We start from the raw sequence: 27186 nt of genomic DNA, 5'->3' as shown, positions 1-27186 counted from the left end.
GGTTGAATGGCCGACATGTGTAAAATGATTTCTGTACTGAAAAAGCATGACGCATGCTTTTTCTTCATCGGGTTGTTTGATTGATGTCTACTGGGGAAACATGTATTATCTAGAGGCTTGGCTCAAACATACAGCTTCCAAGTTTCAGGATTTCTGCACTATCCTCTGCCTTTTTCGTTGGTTTCAAAATAGGTCACAGTGCAGAAGCTTGCCACTGCAGCACCGTCATCCCAAATCAGTGCCTATGCAACAGGCCGACACGGCAGTTCAAAGGAGTTCTGACATCGCTTGGGAAACTAATTGGCCATGCCTAAGCTGACTGCGCCTTTAGGGGTTTGTCTGTCTAATTGAGCTCAGGGTGTAGGAGAATTACAGGGGACGTACAGAGGGCAATAAATGGAAAACATCAACTGGTTTCCGAACACTGCACTGTTTCATCCTCGGGGAAATAAAACTGCGACTGGAGAGTTTGACCAGGGCTGCATATCAAGTGTCTTTACAGCACACCGCATGATACCACCATCCACCTGCTGAATATCGACTACACACACCAGACAGATCAATTGCATCAAATCCTGCTCCCTCTATATTTGACGGATTAACTTAGATAATGAAAAACAAACCGCTCGCTGGAGTCATGTCCAACACAAAAACAGAAATGTTTATCTTGTAAATCTCTATCGCAAAACAGAGGTACAGACAAGATTTGCTGTAATGAAAACGGAGATAGTGGAATGCCGGATAGAGAGGACGATTCATCTTATCTGTGCTTCTCAGAGGGGAGCTCCCCGCCATCTAATGTCAGCCATTGAAAGTCTGTTTGCAGGTCTGACTGGGGAGTACTCATGTTACTGCACATGGGAAAAAAGGTGTATAACGCTTTGTGGTTTCAGAGGGAGCTGCACCAAATCTTATAATTTGCCTCAGGTGATGTCACTTGAGTCAGCATCTGTTGTTGCTGAAGATTATAAGTTTGAAAAAAAAAAAAAACTGGGGTTGTGGAGTCAAAAAGAAGTGCGTAGTATCCATACTAAAAATGTACGTGCAGACAAAAGCCAAAAATGGTGTGTGCCAAAAACTATCTGACAATTTGTACAATCAGGCTCCTATGTCACCATCTGTGTCAACAATTTCCTATATCTAAAATGTTCATAAGCATAAGCATAAGCAACAAAGTTTCTCCTATCAAGTCTGTTTTATAGATCACAAATTTTGCATGTGAAGTGGCGTACACCTCTTTTAGGCCTTGTTTTTTGTGTACGCAATGTTTAAAGGCGCTGTATGTAAGAATGTGGCCAAAATGGTTACTGCACTCAAATTCAAAATACTGTCGCGAGTCGTGTCCGCCCCCCTACAGATTCGAGGTTGCTGGACAGCAGCACGCTGGGGACTGATTTGTTTGCCCACGGGCATCTGCCGTGGCAGGGCCACGTCGCCGCGTCCTTGATCGTTGGTTTTCCAGCGGACCGTTAGAGCAAGTCCGGCTTCTCTGCTGCTAACGCTTCTGCCGGGATACAGCGGAGGAGCCGGCTGCTAATACTATGTACCGGGACACTGTTAATGCTGCTTGCCGTGCTGCTGTAGCTCAGTCGTAACTGTAACTGATGCTGAGACTCTACTGACTGCGTGACTGGTAGACGGCGGTGGGCGGCGCAACAGGCCAAAACACAAATTCAAAACATAAACATGATTTGTGGTACGTAAAAAAATTTTTAAAATGCGAATATTCTGGCTGTACTATTGTTGTCAGTGAGATCAGTATGTTATATGAACATTAATCCTTAGTCTCTGTGACATATTAGGAGGATTTTATGACTATTTGCTTTATATTTCTTACATATAGCTCCTTTAAGTCTCTGCTCAAGGCTACCTTAGCCACTACATCAATCTTCAACGACCTGATCTCAAAGAAATAAGTGAAAGGACCATGACCTCTTAACACCATAATATGTGGTGGTGGCACGAACTGTACATTTATTATGTACTTGACGCAAGTATGCAACCTAATGTTGTGGGTGCCATGCCATTGCCATCCAAGGGTCCAAAATTGTAAGCCCCCATTTGTCTGAAAAACGACCCATTGAACTGAAAGCCCATTTCTCCGACAGCCTGTTTCTCCCAAAACAAACCCCCACTGCTTTGAAATTGCAATTAGTTTCAGTTTCCCAGCAGTGTTTGAACCACAGATTCTTGATGTTTCTACTGACCCTTCGCAAGATTTCCCAGTGGCGTTTGAGCTACAGACCCTGGAGGTTTTACCAACCATTTGTGGCATTTGTCATTAGCATTTGAGCCACTGAACCTGGGTGTTCCTTATGAGCCTGTCCCTGATTTTCCAGCAGCACTGTGCCACCAAACGTGGATGTTTTAAGCCAACACATAATCTTTTTCTATTACCAAGTGTTTTTTTTTACTTAAACCTAACCACATGTTAACCACAGTGTTGTCAACAAATGTTAAATTTCTACATATAGTGGTAATGTACAAATGTAATGTATCCGTTTTTACAAAAATCTGTTGTTTTACAGTGCAATATTTTTTTTGCCGATTGGATTGTCTAATTGTAGGGAGTGTGTACGGGACTTCCGAGCTATAGGCCCAGAAAAATGGGCTGTTGTAGAACCACCTTCTGGACTAGTGGGGCTTTGGAATTTTGGGCCGTCTAAACAATGAGTGGTCCCCATGTCATGTCTCGTGGGTGAAAGTCTTGTGTTTGTTTGACTTGTACGCTGAAGGCATGACTGACCTTACTCTCCCTCTAATTAGCTAGTACTTGTTGCCTTCAGTCCTCAGAAGTAAAAACCTTGCGACCATACACCACCCCAACCACCTTCCTTTGCAAACTTTCTCACTCTATATACTACCTGTGGGGTTGTAACATTAACTACTGCCCATTATATGACGTTGTTAAAGCACAGAATTCGTGTGTTCACCACAACAAAGAATCCTAATTGACTTTCAGTTGGCGTTGTTTTTGTGGTGCTGGCACATTAATTTAAAACATTACATGCCACCATCACGTAATACAGTGTTATAAGGTTATGGTCATTTCATGTATATCTGTGAGACCAAGCTTATCTCTGACCTAACTGCTGGCTTTCAAGTTGCACTGTGGGTAATATAGGCTTTGATAAGAAAGGACAATGTGTGGAATAAATGAGAAAATATCCCTGGTTCTGCTAATCTGATGCTAAATCTGTGCAGTACTCCTTAAATGAAAACATCTACTATTATCTGTACATGTAATAGTGTTATTTGTTGTGGCAGTATTTGATTTGAAAGTGGGGTCATAAAGAATTTTGTCTCAGTAAATAAAAATGAAGCACACCTAGTAAAACTGACTGCGCAGCCTGTGTTTGATATCAGTGATAGTGATCTATCTCCAACACTGCAGTGGGTAGTAAAATGGTGGAATATAATATGTATTCACACAGACATCTGACTGTAAACCCTTTGAAATGTGGGCTCCTTTCAAAGTGCCTTCGCTTCACAAGCTCAGCTTCCAGAGGCTCGAGAGCAAGCTGCACATGTAAAGGGTCTATTTTGTCCAGTTTGATCCTCAGTTAAAATTGAATTTGAGTCATATTTTCAAACAAGGATAACTTCAAAGGCATGGCGCAGTTATACAGGTCAGCATTATGAGTGAGCCGAGACTTTGAACGCAGGATGTGAGTGTTAATCAAAGCATGTTATGGTAATTCTGTAATTTTGTAGGACAAATGCCTCATTTCAAAAGTGTGTTGTGTACCATTATTCCCTATATTCGGGAAGAATTAATCAAGAGCACTGCAGCAACATTTGTTCTCGCAACTACTACCCTCCCACTGACAGCTTCCAAGCAGCTGCTGCAGATGGGCTGTCTCTTTGATTCCTTCAGAAATACTGGCAAAAACCCTCACCTGAGAAATCTGAATCAAGTTGTAAGATAATCCTTTAAGGTGGTCAAGAACAAGGACATTTAAAATTCACAATGAGTACAAAGTGCAAAGTGTAATTCCACCCAATGATATCGCTCACTAAATGATGATCGTTTAAATCATTTAGGCAGATAATTCTGCAATTTAAAATTTGGCTCCACTGTCTGTTATCAACCATGAAATCCATTAAGAAGCCATCCATCATCACATCTGCAGTATTAAGCTCTTCAGAGGTCACTGGTGTTGCATACATACAGCATAATTGATCAGGAAAACGGTTCATTTTGCACACAAAGAGATGCACATACAGTGAATGATTTCTGTGGGCTGTGCATGGTGATGCAATGCCATCTGCTGGTGGAGAGGGTGAACACTTGGGAAGATATCTGAGGCAATAAAGGATACACAGCCACGTTCAACATATTGTCTTCGCTAGTCCCATAATTGTTTACCTGCATATTTGACTTTCTATAAACCTTTTAAAAATGCCTTTAAATTGCCATCCTGCAAGGTGGGTCATAGGACTAGTCTATTCACAGTGCATGCACACCTCACTCCTGCCACTTCAACCATCCACACACCCATGAATGCACACACACACACTACTCACCTCGATCAGAGAAAAACAATGTAATCCATTAAATATAATGGACTGTTGCTTAGGCTCACATGTGCCGTAAATCTGCTGCAACAGTAAAACTGTTCCCTTTGCTGTATAGCCATTACATCAGCATCTCAGATCAATACATTAACATGAGACAAAATTACTGAACAGACTGTAGGTTATTGATTTTTCTATTGTGCACACTTAAATGTTAAAATATGTTTAAGAGTACACAAACAGTTGTTGCAGTGGGCTCCTTTCATGTCAGGTGAGTATAAATACAATATAATAACCGATATTCAGGCTGCAAATCATAGAGAAATTGAACACGAACAGTTCAATGTTTTATTTCAGAGAACCCAGGAATTATTCATACATGAGGGGTGGAAACAAGCTTTCAGCCGGCACTCGATTATAGTGATAACTTTTATAAGCATTCATAAGCCTCCTCTGTATTGGATGATCTATATCAGAGAGCCGTTCACCTCTCCACTGCCAATAGCTTTTATCTATTTCTCCTACTGCTTCAGTCTGAACCAAAACTTAAATTGCCTGTCTCTCACTATCAGGTGAGAGCAGCAATCTGCATCATGAATTCAAACAACACCGCGGCACAATCCTAAAGTACTGATTCATTTCACAGGAGTATAGAACACCAGAAAATCAATCCTGTTGATACAGAGGAAGATCGGCCTTTTAATCAATGGGATTATGTTCGCTCATTTAAATACCCCATGGCTCACGACGATGGATTTGATCATTTGTCGTCTCAGTCATTTTTTTAAATCAAGTCGTTTGTCACGTTGAGGGATTTTATACAGCGGGGTCATCCAGCTTGTTCTGCCTGCATTGTATAGCACATATGGTGTAGAGGCCTCATTACAGAAACTTCCTCCGTCTCAGATCCTATCTCATCTCAGTTTAGGGTGACATCTAGGATTTTTTGTTTTGCAAAAACATGTTTCCTAACTGCATGCAGGAAAAAATCTTGTCTTAGAACAGAAATTTAGCTTTTACAGAACCATCCTAAGGGATTTCCCTGAGTAAGGAATCCTTAGTTAGGGTAATGTAGACCTGCGATCGACAACCAACGGCCAGCAGGCCACATAGGGCCACCAAAGTCAGAATATTATCAATTCATAAAAACTGAGGAGGAAAAATTGCACCCTGGGATTTATCATATCAAGATTTTTTTTCTTCTTCTTATATTGAAGTAACCCCCAAAACAATTGTGAGGGAAGTATTTTTGTAAGGAACAATTGACAAACCCGAAACAGGCTATGTGCATTTGATTTGCAGGTGCTTTATAAATCCACCTGTTAGCTTATTATTAGCTTATTATCAACCCACAGCTCCCGGGGCAGGTTTGGGTATTACTTGGAAATATCATAGGTTAATAATTATTACAGAAACATTGCACACAATAGTCCACCTTCCACCTTCTCTCCCTCTCTCTTGGTCACTTTCTCCCTCTTTCTCTCACACACACAGATGCCACAGTGCTCAGTCTGTGTCCCTGTCCTTGTGTCACTCCTCAGTCCTGACAATTGTGCAACTATTATGCATAAAGCTGGCAGACTGCAGGTCGGGTCAGATTCAGGTGGTTAATTAACCCATATTTTTGCTGGTTGGGCAGTACAAATCAGACAAGTGAAGCAGAAACCAATTTCTGTCTTTTGTAAATGAATTGCATATTTTCATGCAACAATGGGCACAAACTCAAAGCTCTCATCTAACTTCTTTTTTCAACATGCTTTTATTTAACATTTCCTTCAAATGTTTTCACCTGCTCTTACTTAGTGTACGGTTTCATTTATTTTTAATCTATCGTTAAAATAATTGTATTATCTTACCTTACCTTACCATATTTATCGAAAGTCCTGCCCTGAAAGTGTCTGCTTAGAAAAAGTCTGGCCTTTGGACAAATGGAGGTGCTGACCCCTGGCACTGACCCTGTCCTAAATTCAGAATAGCTGCCAATAAAGGCAGCAGCACTATTGTTAGGTCTGTATAGCAGTGACAGTGAAAATGGGGAACAATATGAACACTGAAATATAAAGATTGAAAGGCTATTCTAACCATATGATGACACTAAAAAATAAATGTCTGTCTGTCTGTCTGTCTGTCTACATATGTAAAACAACGACTAAACTTCCTCTCCTCTACTGACACAGAGAGAAACAGACAACCATTCATGCTCACATTCACACCTACGGCCAATTTAGAGTCACCAGCAACCTAACATGCATGTCTTTGCACTATGGGAGGAAGCTGGAGAACCCAGAGAAAACCCACGCTGACACAGGGAGTACATGCAAACTCCGCACAGACTATATAGTTAGGGCATATTAAGTTAAGATAAGCGAGGAGATATGCGATAAGAAAGGACACAGCCATGACTTAAGGAATTGCTTCTGTAACAGGAAGATAGGGTTTTTTTTTGTTTCTTTGAAACTTAACTTAAGTTAGGACAAGCAGTTAGGATGTTTTTTTTCTTTCATGTACACCCTTGCAGTTCTCTTACAGTTAAAATCTTTGGGGTATCACAAAGCAAGATATCACGTCTATTGATGTATAATGAGTAGTTCCACTCAGACACATATTTTATTGAAATACTGCCATGAAAAACTGACAGCTGGTGATTTAATTCACATTAAAAAGGAAATGTTCCAACAAATGTACTCTCCTAAAATGAAAAAGCTGCAACAAACTGTACTCTCTCTAACTTGTTTTAACATTTAAGCACAAACATTTTTGCTTGATAGATGACGGGCCTGTTTCATCTGTCGATCGCATATCTGGCTAACTAGATTGCACTTTTTTAATTGTCTAAAGTGAGGCTGAGAGCTGCTTTTCTCATTGCAGATAATTGCTGATTGTACTTGAACTGTGCCCAATTATCAGCCGATGTGAACAAATTGGTCACAAGCAAATGAATGACGGACTCATTGTCAGCACAACAGCCGGCGACTGTACGTCAGATCTAGCTACTTTTGATTACAAGATTATTACATTGCAATAATGAGAAAATGTGTCATTTGAATTGTTGCTAAAACGCGGACTTCACGGGTGTAGAAAAGATCCAATTATATTCAACTGCACAGTGAAGTCTCATTCTCGGTCTTATCTTTGTAATGATGCTTGTGAGCAGCCTAACAGCAACAGTAAACACGGGGAATTGGGGGGCAGAAGAAATTAATTATGTTCTGTTTCACAAGGGAATAGAGCAAGAGGCATATGATTACACCACAGTGCATGTTCTCTAAATCATGGTACAGTAAATAATCATAGGAGACACTTACTGAGATTACAGTCTATCCTGATACAATCTGGTGAGAGAGAGAGTGAGATGGTGAGATTAAAAGAAAAAAAGAAACAGCACAAAAGAGGAGAATATTTCACATCCTTCAAGGTACATTCTGCAGACAGTTCAGTGCTTTTCAGAGCCCACCATCCGGGGACAGCCTCGAGAGTCTAAACCGCCACTTTCCTCCCTGTAGTGTACATAACATTAGAAAAAGGAACAGTGAGTGAAAGGATCAGCATGTGTCTGGCACTGCTGGGAGTACAATAGACCAGATCAAAGTCGGGATCAATAAGAGTTTTATTGACCGTAAAAGTGGAGGTGCACCAGTATTATTTTTAGCATCGGTATTGGCTCGGATGTGGCTGCTTACATTCAACCGTCTGCAGATACTGGGACTGATAGTTTTACTGACACCTGCTTTGGGGTAATACAGCAAACACGCACCGCTGTGAGGAAAATTGTCTGAAGCAGATAACAAAAGAGGAACCTGTGCTTGATTCGGTTGAAGATTTCAACACGTGAAACAGAATAAACCATCTTAATCAACCAAAGGAGCCTAATGAATTAACTTCAGAAAACAAGTTAGAGTGGCTACTGAGCAGTGTTTAAAGCTCGGGTAGGCGGTTTAATTTCGGCATCACTGGGCAAAAATCCCATAATTTAGTTTGAGCGTATTGTAATTCAAGTGGTCTGAGAGGACTAGACTGGGCTTTCGAAAATCTAGTCTATGACGGGAGATTCTGGCCAGTCACAGGGCCAAATTCCTGGGAGCAAAGTGTTCCCAGGGTGTTCCTATTAGTTGTTCTACTAATGCAGATGCATGTGCAAGCCCCTTCTGTGAAAGCCTGATACAATAGCTGAGAATCCTGCAGAGAAAGTTGCTATTCCAGCATTGGCAACAACTACCTACGCTGCAAAGCAACCCCAAAAAGGAAGACGACCTTAACAATAAGAGAGTCTGACAATGAAAGTGCCAGAGATGGACTGAAAATGTGGGTATAGTTTAGCCTACTTCTAAGCGCAGCCAAAGCTCACGTCTTTAACACAAGTAATTCATAATACAGTCATTTAAGTTCATGTTAATGTAGCTAACATTAGCTTGAACCTCAAATCACAGTGTGTCCACCTCTCTGCCCGCTGCTACCGACCACTTTACCGGGAGGAGAGCTGGCAGCAGCTCCGGAGACGGACCCGATGGATCAGCAGCTGCAGCATCCCAAATCCAGGTAGTGCAAACCCAAACTTCTGGGGACCGGGCAGCCCTGACTCCCTGCTGGATCTGCAAACTTTCTGTTGCTGCGGTTTTCTAGGCAGCCTGCAGTCACTCCCGACGCTGGGGGGTTTGTGATGGCTGAATTCGAGCTACTACAGCTGCTGACTGAAGCTCCATGCCCCAAGCTGGAGTTCACAGCAGTTGGGAGCAAGGCAAAGGGATGCTAGGGTGGCTAGCTAGCTAATTCTTGTCATATATGTAGTCCAATAGAGAGACAGTAAGGGGGGCAAGGAGGGGCTGAGCGAATGCATTGCATACAACTCTACAATGAAATAAGATTAAATAATGAATGTGTGGGGAACCCTGAGTTTCTGTATGAAGCATGTGCATATAGCGATGGTCGCCTGGTGGGAGGGGCTCGAACAGAGAGGGGAGAGCTGCAGGGGGAGGGTGTGTATTCCTGTATTTTCCTTTCCAGATTTCTGCTAACCCCAGTTTTAAGGTCAAGCAGTTACTGGGACCATGCAAAATTTGCAATAAATGTCTCATTTCCTGTGAGATGAAACCATCTCAGTTCTCTTCAGCTGTATAGCCTCTTGTATAATTTATGTTTGGGAGAGCCTACATGCATTCATAAGTGATAAGACATCAACGTGATTGATTTATTTCACTAAATAATACTGAAAAGGTCATGAATGTGTAACATAATAAGTTTTAGTGGTATGAGTTAAACTTAATAATTTGACCTATTGTACCGATGCACCTCTACTCCAAAGCCCAAACCTTGATCTGTCTTCACTCTTAAACTCAGAGTGCGGTTAACTGAAATGATACGGCCTCCTGCTTGTTCTGCAGGCTGGCCTGATGGTAATAAACTATTTTCCAAGTTAAATCCAGAGGAAAAGGGCGATTTGCACAACCTGCAGCCACAGTGAACCTTACACCGTGAAAATAATGACACCAGCACAAATATGATGCTTTGCTAACTGTTTATCATGCTAATATCTCCTAAATCCATCTGCAGTATTCACATTTTCGGCCTCAGAATAGATTCACCCGCTCACCATTTGCATGTCCTGAATAATGAAACCAATTTCATCCATGAATATATTGGTGTAAGTCATGTGGCTGAGGAGTGCTCTCAAGCTGTCAACCATCACAGAGCAGTGGATACAGACAGCCAGAGACCAGAGTGACTTTCTGCTGCAGGTGTGTGCATGTGTGCGAGTGTGTGTGTCCATCACTGGCACGCTCTGTTCAGTGAAGCGGCTCTAAACTGGACAGGCCAGTAAATGTGGAGGGAGGGGGAACGACAATGGCCGCATCTACGGCGTGAGCGGTCTAAGTGGTAATATCTCAGCGTAATGATGGATCTGGTCTCTGACTGCCTTCTCCTTGAACTGCAGACAAGCCATTGAAGGGCTGAAAGAGCCGAGACGGTCAGATGGGACCTGACCACTGGATGAACTGAGAAAGAGAGCAGGAGAAAGAGAAAGAGAGAGGCAGAAGATACATACACATCTACAGTTGCTTAAACCCCTTTTATCATTGCTTTTTCTTTTTAAAAAAAATCTCCAAAATGTTTTCCAAAGATTGATTTTATAATTCAGAAGACGTGTTCTTCATTTGTTTCACATCAGTTGTTCAGTTTTGTACTATTATGTTGAAAAGATACGATGATACATCTCTTATTGGATAAATATACACATTTTGTGACGCCCAAGAAGCAAAAGTGTGCGAGTGGTTAAGATACACAGGTTACTACATAAACACAATGTCTACAGTAAACCCTGGAAGAGAGTAAGGGTGTTTTCACGCTTGGTCCTTTTCAGCCCTTTCAAACGGACTCAGAGCGGTGAACACTCCAAGATCTCAGACCCCTCTGAAGCGAACCAAACTCAGACCATCTCCCAAGGTGGTCTGAGTTCGGTTCCCCTCAGGTTAATGGTGGGGTTAAATTGACCTGTGCCTTGTGAACACAAAGCACTCCAGGTTCACTTTGCTCTTTGTCATTGTATTTAGCCCTCTAGATCACACGCTGTTGCACTGGGACGCCTAAAAAACAGACGAAACCATGTCGGCCTGTAACGCTTGCAATGACGCAAGACATGGAAGATACTGCACGTCTCCAGATGTTGAATGTGGAATACATCAAACGGCAACAGTCTACAGCACAGAAACACCAAGGTTTACTCCAATTTTAAGTTCATTTAAAAGTGAGGGGCTTCATAACCGCACTAAAAGTAAAAACAAAACTGTGTCAATAAAGTGAACAGAAAGAGGACTGAGGCCCCATCAGAGCTGAAGTTGACCAGAAAGAGAACTGAGTCCTTTTTCTGTTGGTCCACTTTTCGGTGCACTTAAAGAGGACTGAGTTCAGTTTGTTTAAAAAGGACTATATGTGAAAACACCCTCAGATGTTCGTCAAATATGGAGCCACAGCCAGCTACTGAGAGTAAATACGCCAATTTGCTGTATTACAGGGGGCTATGTATTGAACTATTTCTTGGCTCTGAGCGGTTGCCAGGCAACCAGCATAGATTCCAGGAAGTTACTGTGCATGGCCAAGAAATTGTCTGATACATAACCCCTCATAAAAGAAGGAATTGTCATTTTTACACTTCAGTTTTTGTACAGAAAAAGAACATTAATTACTAAGCGTCACGTGTAGCAGTGGGTGAGTTTTGTGAACATAGGACAGAACCAGGCTCACTGTTTCGCCTGGTTTCCAGTCCTTGTGCTAAGCAAACTCTCTGCTGGCTTATCTTTTATTGATGGATACGACAGTCTTGTCGATCTCCTCCTCTAACTCTCTGCCAGGAAGTCAAAAAGCTAATTTCCTAAAAGGTCAAAGTATTAATTTAAATCCCATCCATAGATGAAGCGCTTTTTAAACTCCAAATGATCTCTTTCTAAAATACAGCTGATAAGATGATTTACACCATCAGTTAGTTCATTAAGATGTTCTTTCATTTCTGCTTTGAGCAAACCAAAGTATATTTGGCTAAAATAGAAACTGTTGAAAATGATTTTCCGTAACTTCATCCAGGACCATCCCATATGTCCACATTTCATCGTTATCACTATATTTGTTTAAATGTTATGAAACTGACCACTCATAATTGCATTCAATAATATCCAGTTAAACTGACCTACACTGAAATAATCTGACACCACAGGTCTCTGGAAAATTGCAAATAAATTATAGCAACATGCAGTCAATGATAATTTTAAGCAACTGTAGTTACAGTGTATGAAGATGGGAATGAGAGAGTCTGAGACAAAACTAATGTCATGAGAACTCTAGCTTGGTGACACGTCCTGAAAGGTCAACTGGTATTATCTGCTCGCATTTGCCGCAGCAGCATTACCCAGGTTCACAGTGAGTTTCACTCTGCCTCCGTCCAGCTCCAGACGCAGGGTGTCCGCCGACTGCTGCGATGTGGTGGCCATCAGCAGGCCAAAGGCCCTCTGGGACATGAAGCGGAGGGACACGTCCTCGGCCTCTGTGTGCAGCGTCCTTGGCAGCACCACCTTCAGATACATGCTGCCGTCATAGCTCACCATGGTGGCCTCTGTGGTTTTCAGGAAGAGGAAGCAGACATTGAACCCCCAAGGGGTTCAACAACACTAAATTAAAAACACAAAGTGGCATTTATGGAATGAAACCTGAAATCTATTTGAGCTTATCTCAGGTGCGGCATGATATCATTTTAGATTGCAGTTTTCATCAGTCGCACCAGATGGCAGAAAAAGCCTGGAGCATGCAAAGACAGCGGTGAGATTACAGCAGCAATCAAATTTCTGAAGGATTTATACCCATCATAGTGCAATACAAGAGGGATTTTCATATATCCCTCATACTATTAGCTGCCAATGGATCTGCGTAATTTGGCCTCTCTGTGAGAAAACCATCTGCATGGTAAATGCAAAGTGATTCAGGCCGAATCACCGTACCGAGGCACCACTGCATTTCTAATGAAACACTCATAGCACTGGCCTTATGATACCGACAATTCATTAATGAATCATTACACTGTAGGAAAATACTGTAATTTACTATGGCTTACATTAAAAAATATGCATTTTGTCCTTTGACTGTCACCTAGACTGCTTTGTGGACGTGGAAGGTTACTCTGATTTGAATCAGAAACTCATTTGAATAGGTATGACATTATACAGTATGTAGATGATCGTACTGCTATTGCAAATCAAATTATTATTATTTGGAAGGGCTGAGCAGTAGGGTCTGATAATGAGTTTTCTTTGTATCTACATTTTTCCCATCTATGCAGGCACTTTCCAGCCACTACACAGCTAAGTTAATAAATAAAATACAGGCCAAAGTGTGTTAAAAGCTTTGCAGCAGCATTTTGAAATCACTTATCCTCCCCATCCACCATCATCTGTTTCAGAGACTCTTACCCTTCTCGCAGCTGGGCCCGAGATAGCCAGTACCATTGCAGTCACAAATGTGGCGGTTCCAGCCTTCTCTGCAGTGTCCGCCGTTGGCACACGTGTCTCTGGCGCACCTGACATGAGTCTCCCTGGTGCAGAAGCTGCTGACACCTGTGGCGCTCTGAACCTCGGCCAGCCTCCACAGGTTCCGGCTCTGCCCGTCAATAAAGAGGTCCCTCACACAGCCCACGTAGCCAAGGCTGAGGGAGGCGGTCCATACCTCAGGGGGGAGCATGAGGGCTTGGCGGTCTTCAGGTAAACCTCCGAGATACATGTCTCCGTCTAGGTCAAGGATCTCACTGCCCTCGTTAGCAGAAAAGGGGATGCTCTGGCTGTTCACCGAGATAAAGCCTGTAGGGCGGGCAGTGAGTCAATTTGTACTTGCACAATGTTTTTGTTACAGAAAATCAAGACAGGTGTGTGTGGGCTGTGCTAAGTGAGAAGTGAGAACAAACTGTGAGATTGAGGGAGTGGACATTAGTCTGCGCTTGTTTTAAAAGAGTGTGGATTAAGAAACTGTACTGCCAGTCCTCGGGAGTTGACTGTGTGAGCAGAAGCAGGAGCCGAAACTAAAACTTGCTCTGGAAAAGTGAAGAATTACAAATGACAAATCTGCATTGTCACATTGCCCTGCTTGAGAAGGAAGGAAATTTATTTATAGAAATGAGTAGGAAGAAATAGAAGGAACTGTGTGTATTTTGGATTCTACTAATAAGGCAGACATTTGGATTGTACTAATAAGGCCCAATTTGAGGTGGGTGCCTGTATAATTGGCCACTTGTGAAATAGGTTAACACAGATTTCAAAATGTCATACATAGATTATAGCAAGGGAAAATATCATTGTAATTAAAACCTAATGTGCATGCATGTTTTACTGCAGTGAATAAAAAGTAAGAGCGTGCCAATGTGACTGAATCCATGCTGGCATATGGTGGTTTCACAGCTTGGAACCTTTTCTGCTTCACAGCTAAAACTGGAGGAGCACAGTAACAGAAGCAGACAGAAGGCTTCCCCTGCCTTCACAAATATAATTCTCTTACCGTTGCGCCCTCTCCTCTGGAAGTCCACATGGCACCACTCGCCATCGTCGAGCCTCTTGTTACTGGCTCTCATCTTGATGCTGCCAGAGCCCATATCCATGACCAGGTAGAGAAACCCATCCAGCAGCTCTATGGCGAAGAAATCGGCCCTGGGCTTCCTGTCGGGCTGCGTGCCCTGCAGGCTGCCGTGGCTGAACAGCAGCAGGCCGACGGGCTCTGTGGTGCGGAAGTCAAAAGATATGGCGCCCGTCTTCTTTGTGTTCCACCTGGGCAATGTCAAGTAGGCAGACGGCGTGTCGAAGGTGACCGGCTCCAGGGCTTCCACATCCTCGCAGCTGAATATCAGGTCACCATGGATACTGATCTTTGGGTCTCGCTGTTCAGCCAGTCGTGACAGCTCCAGTCTAAACTCATTATTCTTGTAGACCACCTAATAAATGAGAGAGATGTTGCGGTGAGGTGACAGCTGGGAAGAGCAATGAATTCGGTGCAAGGGTTGAATATTACTCATCAATAAGTATTAGAATCGATATGACACGGCATAATCGCGAGGACACGCAGCAGAAAACAAGCTGAATCATCCCTGAACTCAAAGCTCTGATGGAAAATGTCCCAATGATTTCATTTCCATAGTCTGCTCCAATACACTGGCACCTTTAATTAAACGGATGTAGAGGTGCTTGATGCATTAATAAAAGAAAATGAATCACACTTTGTCTGCCTGAGATTGTTCCTGACCGTGTGTCCACGTAGATACAGAGGAGATATGTACAACTGAACGCACTGCGTTTTACAGGTACTCAAAATCAAAAGCTCACCATACCAACACTGTCTGGTTTTTGATCTGGATGTTTTCGAGTTTACCATAAAATTACTTCATTAACTACAAAACCTGTCGTGAAAAGAAAAAATAAGAAGGAGGCAGCAGGAGCGGAGATGCTTTTAAAAAAATTCGGTAAATGCATTTAGATTTAGATGCAAATGCAAACATTTACATTTTAGACATTTAGCTGACTCACTCACGTCTGACAGTGGAATAATCTTAAATTCAGGGGGGGAGGAATCACAGACACAGCACCTACACAATGACAATTATATGTGTTTATACAAAGTAAAGTGAGAGAGATCAAGTCCAAGCAGAGATGGTGGGTGGTGGAGAGAGGCGGACTCCATCTTTTACAAACACAAAAATGCAATTTATATTTCAAAAAGGTGAATATAGTAAATGTAAGAGGGCATAAACTTGAGTGCTGAGCTCATGATGCAGATAAACAGCAGTGGAAAAATCTGATTATACTCTCCGGCTGCAGTGAATATACAAAAGACCTCCCTCTGTCTTTGAGGAATGTCTGGCTATTGATTTGAGATTTCAGATCAATCACAGGAAACAGAGAGAAGTACAAAAGCCTTTTCAAATATATTTACTTACACTACACACAATATACCCTGTTTATACTGGGAGCGTACTTTAATAGCGTGCCAGTGCGGTCTGCTCTGCGCCATTATTGTATTATTTTCTACTTTCAGTGCAGGTTCATCAATATGCACAGCGGGAGACAACAGTCCTTGTCTCATTCTGTATCAGCTGTAAGTCACCCCGAGCCCACTGTTATCTGTCACATCACTCTGCGACCAGTCACTGCCTGAGGTGACACACCACACTGCACAGAGGACTAACAGCAGAGCTGAGAGGCAATTTGAGCCAATATCACACTTCACACTGCCTTCAGTGTGACTAATTAAGCAGTGCAATCAGATGGTGAAACTGACCATCGAGAAATGAGTGTAACAGGCAATTTTTAAATGGGAAGACAGTCAATCAGGACACGTTCACAAAGCGGGAACGGTGTGTTAGCAGTCACATACGGACATTGTTTACAACTAGCAACGCCAAAGGCACACTGTGACCTCTGCAGAGCTATTACATAAGCCAAAGGACAATACAGGAAGTGGAATCCTATTTCACCAATTCAGACGCCTGTTGTATGTGACAAGGATTACAGAGTATCCCGAAACACAAGAATAAAGCTCCCCCAGTGTCAATTGACAAAGGCCTCATGTCTTTTATGCTCAAGTGGTGAAGAATAACAGCAGACTGAGAATGGAGACCTTCTCTGCTGCTAACAGCCGTGTGAGCACATTCTTCATAACCAAATTGGGTACAATCTTTGAAGCATTAGAGGGACCTAATGATGCAGTGTGGGATATCCTGTGGGCACACATGCTGCAGACCAATAAGCCGGTGACTTCAAAGACAAATTCATCTCTCCCTGCTAGTTGTTGTAGTCGTGACATCCGTCTGCAAGTGGCCATTAGTTTTCCTGTACCTGATGAACCTGATGGCCTCTCCCCAGCAGCACTCACATTTATTATCATGTAATGTCTTAAGAGATTAGTCATGGCCCAAACTCTCTACACTCAGTAAAATAAGACAGATATCCCCCTAAATAGATGCACTGCTTATACAATAAATATTTTAGTTGCTTTTCTTTCCCGCATGGATTAAGATGAATATGTATGTTTGAATTCTTCCCATTCACTGCAGAGCTTTGTTCCTGCACTTCATCATCAAACTACAGAGCTCAGGCTTTGACTGACCCATCTGTGAACCTGCCTCCTGGATCTCCAGGCAGAGGCTGATCCCATTTGATCAGCCTCTGCCACCGCTCACCCTCATTACTGGGACTTTTCGGGGTTTGTGATTCCGTCTTCATGACTCTTTATCGCGTCACACTCTCCCTGCATGCCTACAGTACATCTGTGCGACTCCACGCAGCAGTAGTAGGTCTCAACACCACCACCAGCCGCACCGCCCACAGAGCGGGGGCTGCAGCATTGGCAGGGTGCTGGGACAATAACCTGTCCATAAATAACATCTAATTTTCAATTCAGTGTATTCACGCTGCAGAGACACTCCATTTAAAAATCATTCAGTTAACGCTTGAGTGCTTTGAAATGTTGATGTCATGCCTACTTTATTAAGACTACAACAAATTCATGTTCAGTTTAAATGTGCCTGTACTGCAAAGTTATTGGACAAAATTACACATCTGTAGACTGTGTGGACTATGAGATTCACAGTGGAAATCAATAGCCTAAACTTGTTTAAACAACATGGAGCAGCTGTCTGAGGCTGTCCTTTGGCACACAGTGCTTTGAGCAAAATGCTAATATCAGAGTGCTAACATGCTCACCAGTGGTGATGTGTCATATTTACTTATATTTTACTTCTGACACTAGTTGTTTTGCAGAATACTTCTTATTCTTACTCAAGTACATTTGCGCTAAAATATATGTATTTATTCTACTCTATCACATTGGGCCACACACATCTTGCTGCTTTTACTGAAACGCTTAGCCGTAAATCATTTTAATATACAGCTGAGCTGACACGCATGACAGCGACTGTCCAACAGCGAGAGATAAGCTACTAGACAATCATAGCACCACAGGTGGAACAGAGGTTTATGAAGACACACACACAAAGTTTTTTTTTCCTGCTGCTTTGTTTATAGGAGTTGAATAGGATAAAGAGATAGTTTGGATTCTTATCCATAGTCAGTATATTGCCTACAGTAAAGGACTGCATTTATATGGTGCTTTTGTGCACTGGTGTGGACGAGGGCAGCTGCAAACATGTTTTACTCACCAAAAAGACAATAAAAGTTTAGGTGTTCGATATATATCAGACATTTTCACCACTTCACCGTGACACAGACAGTCCATTATGACAGGAAGCTGTTAGTGGCTTCAGTTCCTCATGTATGCTCTCATCAAAGCCACCAGACTTCATTAAAAAAACAGTCATTTCAGCTTGCTGAACACTGGAGCTGCAGGTCTACCCCTGCCTCCATCACTTAGTTTGTCTGTGCTATTGTGTGATTCTGGTGAATCCAGACTAACACCACAGTCACACAATAACACAAACTAACTCACTGATCAAAACAACAGTAGACCAGCAGCTCCTGTGTTCAAAGATGTTAAATTATTGTTTTTCTCAATGGAGTCTGGTGGCTTGAACACAGCAATAAAACAGCTTTAGTTCCGCGATGGAAACTGCTGTCTGACGGCAAAGTAACGGAGATTTACTAAATTCCACCAATATAGATTTTTCAAATGGCTGACTATGACTGACTATGGATAAGTACCTTTTACAACCCCACTTCCAAAGACCCAAATTATCCCTTTAAACTGCACATAGTTTTAGGGATGCACGATAATGCCAATATCTGATATGCCGATATAAAAGATCTTATTTGGCCGATAACCGATACCAGTATTGATGTATCTCCACTTTTTTCCCCAAGCTACTTTTAGTGATCATCATTCCTCTTCTGTAGTGGAATTAACACAATATTATGCACGCATACACTTATCCTGATGGCCCACCAGCAGATGGAGACATGAAATAGAATATTTTTTAATGTATGTAATATTCATTCATTGTGCAAAATAAGAAAAAGCATGCTGGTTGATTCATTTTAAAGCTGAAATCGGCCAATACTGATGATGTGCCGATATCATCGTGCATCCCTACGTATTTTCTCATTTATCTGGTTCTGGATACACTTTCATGACATATAACATGCACTTCACATCAGTTATTACCCGTTGGGGACCTGTTTGAACGGTACACATTGCATCTAATGAAGTCACTCACTACTTGAGTAGTTTTTTATTAGATATTTTTTTACTCCTACTGCTGTTGTTACTTTTATGATTACTTTTCCTTCTATTTGAGTCAATGATGTTATAAATTAACGCTACTTTTACTTAAGTATCGTTTCTGTTTACTCTACCCACCACTGATGCTAACCTGCCAATGTTTAGCAGGTAATATTTGCCAGGTTCACTATCTTAGTTTGGCCTGTTAGCATGCTAAATGTTGTTAACAGAACTTAACATAAAGCACAGCAGGTTTTGCAGGTATCTGGCACACATAAACCAAAGGAAACATTCAGGGGATCAAAGTCTGTATGACTCATCCTTGGGGAACCATTCATGTTTGTCCAAATTTCATGGCAATCCATTCTGAAAGTTGCCGAGATATTTCAGTCTGGACCGAAGTGGTGGACCGAACGACATTCCCATCCCCAAAGCCCAGCGTAACTAAAACTCACAGAGGAAGAGTTTGTCAGTAACGTCTTTATTTATAAGACACGACTTAACTTTGAAACACAGATTACTTGTTGTGGACACAAATACAGCAGTGTGAAGATTTCAGCTCTTCACCATAAATGCTGTTTTTGTGTGTCTGCAAAAAGTGGATGCTTTGTGGTTAGGACTTGGCAAGTGAAGGAGCTTTTTTCCGACTCCAGCAAGAAAATTTGAAACTGAAAAACAAATCTTTTCATGATAGTTCTGGCAGAGCACTTAAGTCAGGCGCACAATCTCCAACAATATTCAAATAAGTCATTAATCTACTTTAAAGAAGACTATATGTCAGTATTTATAATCTGCCAATTTCTCACTCTCACACATACAGTGAAGAAGCTGCTGCTGGTCTCTACTTTGCGCCATCTCATTGCTGCTGTTACTAGCTTAGTCAGGCTATTTCCACCCTATTTGCCTTGTGCATTTTGTGTATCCTCTAAGTGATGTGTCTGTTCTGTCCTTAGTGCATTGTACTCCCTGCTGAATCCCATGCAGCTGGATTTAATGGGGATCAAGAGCGGAGCCTAATAACAGTTTATAAGCATTTATGGTATAAATGGTCTTATATCCTTTGACGTAAGTGTCTCTGCCAGAAGAAAACTCATTTGTTTGAGCTGGGTATTGACCCCAAGAAAATATATATACGATTTGCAGCCCTGACGCTTATGCTACTTTCTGCTGCCTGTTTTAGTCATGTCTCCTCCTAATCTGTCCTTGGTGAGGGAAAGCATTCCTCTCACTTTTAATGCACATAGCACGTCATTTGCTTTTCATGAGTATGCTCACTTCATAAAAAAATTGTAAGCCCAGGCTGAAATTGGGCATTAATCAATTATTCACTGCTTTGTCTATATTAATTCTAATGCTGAGTACATGATCTTAACTTGCTTGCTCGAGATAATCAGTGTGACAGGTACAGGCCGGAGTTAAAAAGCTTTAAAAATTTGGAAAACAGCAATGAAAAGTTCAGACTATGTTTCAGGAATGAACATAAGAAGATGCATCTGTTTCTTCTGTATATTAGTGCTACATCCTCAAAGGGATTCCCACAGCAATCTATAAATGCATATGCTGTGAGCAGCGCATATGCGGCTGAATGTTTCTCCTTCAAACATCCTACAACAGGAGAATCAATACGAATGTGAGGGGTGATTTTCTATACGCAGAACATGCTCTGCTTATAGGAAAGGGGAGTGCTATCTAAGAGGGGTAGGATTGTGTTTCCAGTCCTCTGCTGGGACAGAGGTCAAGCTGTACTCACATCTTTTAGACAGCCCAGGAAGTTGTTGCTGACCGGGGAGCCTGGCAGGTCGGCTGTGTTTAGGCTGCCCCCTATGTAGAAGAGATCATCAGAGCCCAGCATGGTGTAGTCCTCCTGAGTGTAGCCGGTGGTGGTGAGAATCCCATCCACCAAGATCGTCACCTACAGAGGAGCCGATGTGGGAGGAAATAAATGACAAGACATGGAGATTTTTAAGTCAGACAGAAAGAACTGTCCTAATTATTTCATGCCTCATTTCCTGATTCTAGTTGAGCTTGCCTTAATGTTGGTTCTTGAAGGCAATTACAAGAACAGCTTTGAAGGGTTCACTAATCTCAGATGATCCCTGTTTCTGATATATTAGCAAGATTGCAGTGGAGTCAATATACCATAAATATTCCTTCCACTGATATTTCGGCTCCAAAGCAATATGAATGCTACAGTGTACTCAATTAATTTGAGATTAAAGATATCAAGATGGCAAGCCACGATGCTTGTGCATTGACAGCAACAAAACAAGATTATTCTCCTATCAGTCTCATCAGTACACAGAGACAAAGGAAATGAATGACTGAATAGGGCTATAGGAGAAGAAATGATATGCTTGTTGCCATGACAATAAGCCTACAGTTAATATGTATTCCTGCACAAATGTACCAGCTCCCACTTTGGGGTAATAAGTGAAAACAATTATGCTTTCTTTGTGATGGCAAAGAAAATCATTTTCTAAGAAAATCTGCTACGAAAAGCTAATTAATATACTGTACTTCCTGTGATGGATTGACTTAAAATGAAAAATGAGTGCTTCTACGAGGCAGGGGACATGCATGTTCAACACTGCAACTAATTGTTCTCATGTCTCAGGCCAGTCACACACATCATTTTATAAATGCAGAGCTTGAGTGAAAAGATGTCATTAATAAAACACTTTGTCAAAATCAAGCCAGTGGTCATGTATCAAAGACCAAATCATATGTAGGGGAGAGGAAAGTGCTCTCAGTTATCAAATAAACAGCCCCTGTATGTTCAGTACACAGTTTAGTTGTCTTTTACAGTACACATTTAATGATTAATAGTGTTTGATACAGATACATATAGATCTTTTATTTAGAATTTTAATTTTGATTAAGACATTTTTGAGAATTAAATTAAGAAAAATGAGCATTAATAGGTGTTACATGGTATTTATTATTTATTTATTTATTTATTTATTTAGTTATTATACCATTTTATCCTGTTCTATATCTTAAACATGTTTATTAGCTTTAATATTCACATATATCTATTGTGAAGCACTTTGTATTTTTGTTGTAAATTTGTTGTTATTATCAGTATAAACGACATTCAGAGCCTCTGACGTCACAAGCATACATGAAAGTGGCTGAAATTGCGGGGTTCACAGTGCTAGCCGTGCTAATGGTGCTAACAGCACTAACACTGCTGACAATGTTAAGTGTTGCTGACAGGGTTAACATGGTGGTTGTGGGGGCTCTTACACTTCCACGAGGATACTGTCCTGCCACCGTGGGTTGAAACAACATTATCAGCGGTAACTGCTGTATGAGCACAGTGCAGGGCAGCAGTGATTAGCTACGTTAATCATACTAACATGCATGTGCGTGCGGTCCGGCTGCCACAACAAAGAACAGATAAGCTCAGATTACAACTCACACAGAGAAAGCGTATTGTAAAAACGAACTTTGAAAAACTGCCATCAAACAGTAAGCATTCATTCATTCTCCTTAACTGTGTATTGTGGTTCAAGATTGCGTGGGGGGTGCTAGAGCTGGAGCCTACCTACAAGCAAGTTAGAGTAACCTAAAACCAAGCAGTGCTGAACAAATATCAACCAAGATTCTGTTTCTGTGCTGCCTATTTCTTGCCTAAAATGTTTTCAGAAACATATTTTAATTTACTGTTTAACTTGTTTGTTACCAGCCAGCAGCCATATTGTTTTCTGCGTCAAAACGGACAAGCTCGCACTAGGTCATCTACCAGCGGAAGTGTTTATTGGTCTGGTGTGCCACAGTGCATTCTGGTAGTTGTAGATTTTCTACCTCTTCAGCAAACTCGAATGTGACAACCCTTTGACTCTGGTCATGAAGCACCAACGTCAAATGTATTTGTGTCTCTCTACTGCATAGACAGCCCAGTTTTATAAAAAGAACATTTTACCAGCTGTGAAATACTTATAGGTAAAAGCAGTGAAGTGGTGTGGCCTTGTTCAGAACATACTGATCATAACAACCCTGCCAGGTCTCAGTTAGCATACACAAAACAAATCATTTAAAATGTGGGAGCTATGATCAAGTGATTTGATTTTTTAAATCCCTGAGCTGTATCTCCGGAACTTCACTTTGTGAAATGTGTGGTGTCTGTTCTGTAAAATGGCTGGTATACTGAAAGCGAAAGGATAAGAGACAAAAGAATGACCTGACAGGGTGTGTTCAGGTGTCAGGTCTATAAAACAAGGTCCTGCCTCACCATTCACTAGTACTGGCAGGTATTGATTTCTGTCTATCTCGTGGTGAAGCCCTCAGTATCTCTGGCTTAGACAGTGGACAATACCGGGGCTTGACTGTGGGTTGATGATACTGCACATCAGAAAACCAGAGTGCTTTCATGCCTGAAAACTGATTGATGCTGCCTTCTCTTCCACTCTGCAACACCCAGAAAAGCCTCACCAGCTTCTAATAATGAGCATTACACCACATCATGACACCCCAGATAGTTGCCTGAATGGCATTTCAAAATCCCAGGTGATGCTAATTAGTGATTTAGGCAAAAACATCAGTAATTAGAAGCACACAGCAGGATAATATTCAGGTTCCAGTCTGGGCTGCTACATTTTGAGACTGACCTTTCCTCATAATTTTTCCTGGATTTCCACACAGCAGCTGTTACACTGAGATGACTAATGGGAAAATATATTTATGACATATATATTATGTTAGAGAAGCTAAATACGTACATCGATGAATATGCATGTATGTGAGTATATTGTATGTGCAGTTCAGGCTCATGAATAGGTGCCTGCGTGATTAATTAGGGTCAGAAAAGGCGAGAGAATAAGCACCAATCAGCTTGCCCACAACAGTAACAGAAACGACAGATGGAGGGGGAGATAGTAATAGGAGGAATTCTAGCCTGAAAAGCACCACCGGATCTAATAAAATGTTTCCACCAGCACTCTCTTGGGAGTTACAGTTCCCCCTATCTACATGTCAGTGGGGTAACTTATCTGAAGGGAAAGCAATTTACACAGGGATCAAATGCATGGCTGAAAGCATAAGTGACGTTGTAAGCATTGGATTGCCGCTCTTCTGGAAACCGGGGTAAGGAAATAGATGTGGAGGAGGATGCAACTTTATATGCAGCTTAATGTGACAGGTTCAGAATATATTGGTGATGATGAGAGAGTTAGATACAAAATGAGTCCTACTTTAGCAAAGAAATCAAACATTAAAATGCATTGCGCGTGGCAAAGCTCATTGTAGAGAAACATATTTAGTTTAGTTATGGTTCAGGTAAATTGACTAAGTGATCACTTTATTTGGCACAAAATTGTGAGGACTTTTTTGCTTTCAGAAGCCCAATTTCCGAAAGGTTTCAATATAGTGCTAGAAATGATCCACAGGGATCTTGTTGGGCTCAGTGGTATGACTTGTCTCCTGTAGTGTTTTTTTAAATGCACTTCTAAGGTAAGAATATTACATTGCACCTCGGCTAAAAGGAGCTCTGCTTGAGTTGATACAATTTGTGTGCCTCGACATATTGTACACACTCCCCCAGTATGTGCCAATTTGTGACTTTTTCGAGAAGTGATATTAGGGGGTAAAATGTTGTTTGCTGTTTTCAGCAAAAACACTCTAAAAAGCCACTGTACACTACCTGCTCAGCACCAAACAGCAAACAGACACAGAGAGCAGCTAGCTGGTGAACACACTGCCCTGACACCTAGATATTACATTTATATACAACTAATTTGCAGCAGCAAATTTGTTTTTGAGGGAAATGCAGTGCAGAAATAAAATGGTGTAGCAAAATGAGGAAATGTTGCCAATTAATGTACCTGGCAAGTCACAAATTTGGTCTGAATCTATCAGCAAAATGTATACTGACAACATATTTTGTTTTCCACTAAAATCTACTAACATTTAACCGGAATCTTAATCTTTTCTGAAGATTAAGCTCTCTGAGCAATGCATTTGGTGCCTTAACCAAAGACAGGAGTCTGGGCATGAACCCATGAATCTGGTGTCTCAGACGTTCTGTCGACATCCTCTCTAATCACCTCCCTGCGAGTCCAGTGCTTTAGCTACATAAATGTGGCATATATTAACTCAAAGAAATGTTATTTGTGAACATAATTCAACCTGCAATTACACTGTCACCACAATGTAATTATGAATGCTATTTAGTAATATACAAATGTCATAGACAGGGCTGCAACACAAGGTGCATTTCCATCCATGTGTTTTAAGCACATTTCCAGTTTGCAAGCAGCATGGAATAAAACAACAAACAAAAAAACCCTCAACGCTTGGCCAGTCTAGTGAAGTTTCTGTATTGCAAACTGCAACAAAGTACAATACAAACAAACCAATTAATCATGTACATGTGGCATGTGATTTAAGCAGCCACTGAAGCTTCTGCTCTACTAAAGTGACAAAAACAACAGAAGCAGATGAAAACACCAGATCTGTTTGGAGCCGTGACACTGTAACGTTGTTCAAATTAATGCATGAAACAAACATTAACACCATAATTTTATCTCATTTTCTACATTTTTTCCACAATTTGACACTCTTTTAATTATGCTATCTTGTCGCACCCTCTTCTGCAGTGCTACAATGGCACCTTACTGGAAAGTTAGCGCTACCTGCTGCTTATCTCAGAGATCCAGCTCTGAATATTAGCATAACAGCAGATGGAAATCTGTGCATAAATTTGCATTTACTTTTGGAGATTTTCTGGGAGAAAAAAAAAAAGTTAGAATTCAAGCAACATTTGGATGGAAACCTTACAAAAGCAGAGCATTTAGCTTCTAAAGGGACAGATATTTTCTTTCAGGAGTTGGAGGAGACCAAAAACAGAGCTACAACAGAGTCAAAATTAGACCTACATTTCTCAGATGGCCAGAGACACAACTCCAAAGGAATGATAGAGTTGCTCTGACACTACTGGATGTGTAAATAAGCAACTGCATTTGTTCTCCCATATCAACCTAAAGTGACAGGTGACCCCACAATCAAAAATACATATTTTTCCTCTTACCTGTGATGCTTTTTATCAGTCTAGATTGTTTTGGTGCGAATTGCTGAGTGTTGATGATATTAGCCATAGGGATGTCTGCCTGCTCTCAAATATAATGGCATTAGTGGGCCTTTTCCGCTGTCACTTTTGGCCACGCCGAGTCAAGCCATGCCGCACCAATTTGCGATTCCATTATCAGTTAAAACACGCCGTGTCACACTGAGCTGTGCTACAGTAAATATGGACCTCCTACGAAGTAGCCACCCTAAAGTGGGTAGCGGTGATGTCTTGCTGACCGCAGCCTACGACCCTGCTAGAGAGATTGGCTCTCAGTATTTTTGTTGCTTCTAACTAAATCTCCGTGATTTGAAGTTTAGTTTCTGTTCTGTGTCATGTTTTTACTTTAGATATCTGCTTTATTTTACTGTTTCATGTTCGCTATCAGCCGTATTAGAAGTTGTGTGAAGTTGCTGCTCGAAAACCTCCTTATTTTGCTGCTTCACAGTAAAAGTTTTTTCACAACAAAATAACGGGACTTTTATTGTGAAGAATCTACAGGAAATGTAATGTGAATAATAATGTGAATTAGTGGAGCTTCGTTAGCAGCTTCTCTTCAATAAAGACAAATTTAATAATAGGGCAAGGAGGAAGAGTAAAGGCAGAATTAGCCACAGTGAGATGATGATGAAGAGCTGCAGACAACAGGCTGTAACTGCACCTGCCCTGCTGTGGAAAAAGACACGCAGCAAAACTAACAGTGGACTTTAGCCATGGATCAGCCTGCTGCTTTTAAACGTCATCACTCAAGACAAGCCATCATTAGCTAAAGACACACCTACAACAAGGTAGCCCTATTGAAATGGAAATGCAAATCCCTGCTGCGCTGGGCTGAGGGCCCAAACCAAGCCAAGCCGAGCCAGGCCAGCACATGACTGTTGAGAAGTCCCACTGATGGCACTCGGCTTGTAGAAAGA

At 41.5% G+C, this 27186-nt stretch overlaps 1 protein-coding gene across 8 annotated transcripts in view; it reads right to left on the bottom strand.

Moving 5' to 3' along the window:
- Window positions 1–27186, bottom strand: part of LOC117262266 (neurexin-2-like) — a 177332-nt gene that overhangs the window by 87844 nt on the left and 62302 nt on the right. For 5 of the 8 annotated variants that reach the window (XM_033635109.2, XM_033635144.2, XM_033635117.2 and 2 more), the window contains 5 exons: window positions 20957–21118; window positions 14542–14971; window positions 13467–13850; window positions 12413–12616; window positions 7824–7850 (listed from right to left, as the gene is read on the bottom strand). In XM_033635109.2, coding sequence (XP_033491000.2) covers window positions 7824–7850; window positions 12413–12616; window positions 13467–13850; window positions 14542–14971; window positions 20957–21118 — 1207 coding nt within the window. The remainder of the gene's footprint in view (window positions 1–7823; window positions 7851–12412; window positions 12617–13466; window positions 13851–14541; window positions 14972–20956; window positions 21119–27186) is intronic. The other 3 variants (XM_033635126.2, XM_033635162.2, XM_078172446.1) reach the window with 1 other exon arrangement.

The sequence above is a fragment of the Epinephelus lanceolatus genome, chromosome 11 (assembly GCF_041903045.1).
Source record: "Epinephelus lanceolatus isolate andai-2023 chromosome 11, ASM4190304v1, whole genome shotgun sequence".
NCBI lineage: Eukaryota > Metazoa > Chordata > Actinopteri > Perciformes > Serranidae > Epinephelus > Epinephelus lanceolatus.
Note: the sequence above shows the minus strand (reverse complement) of the source record. Positions and strands in the feature narration are given on the sequence as shown.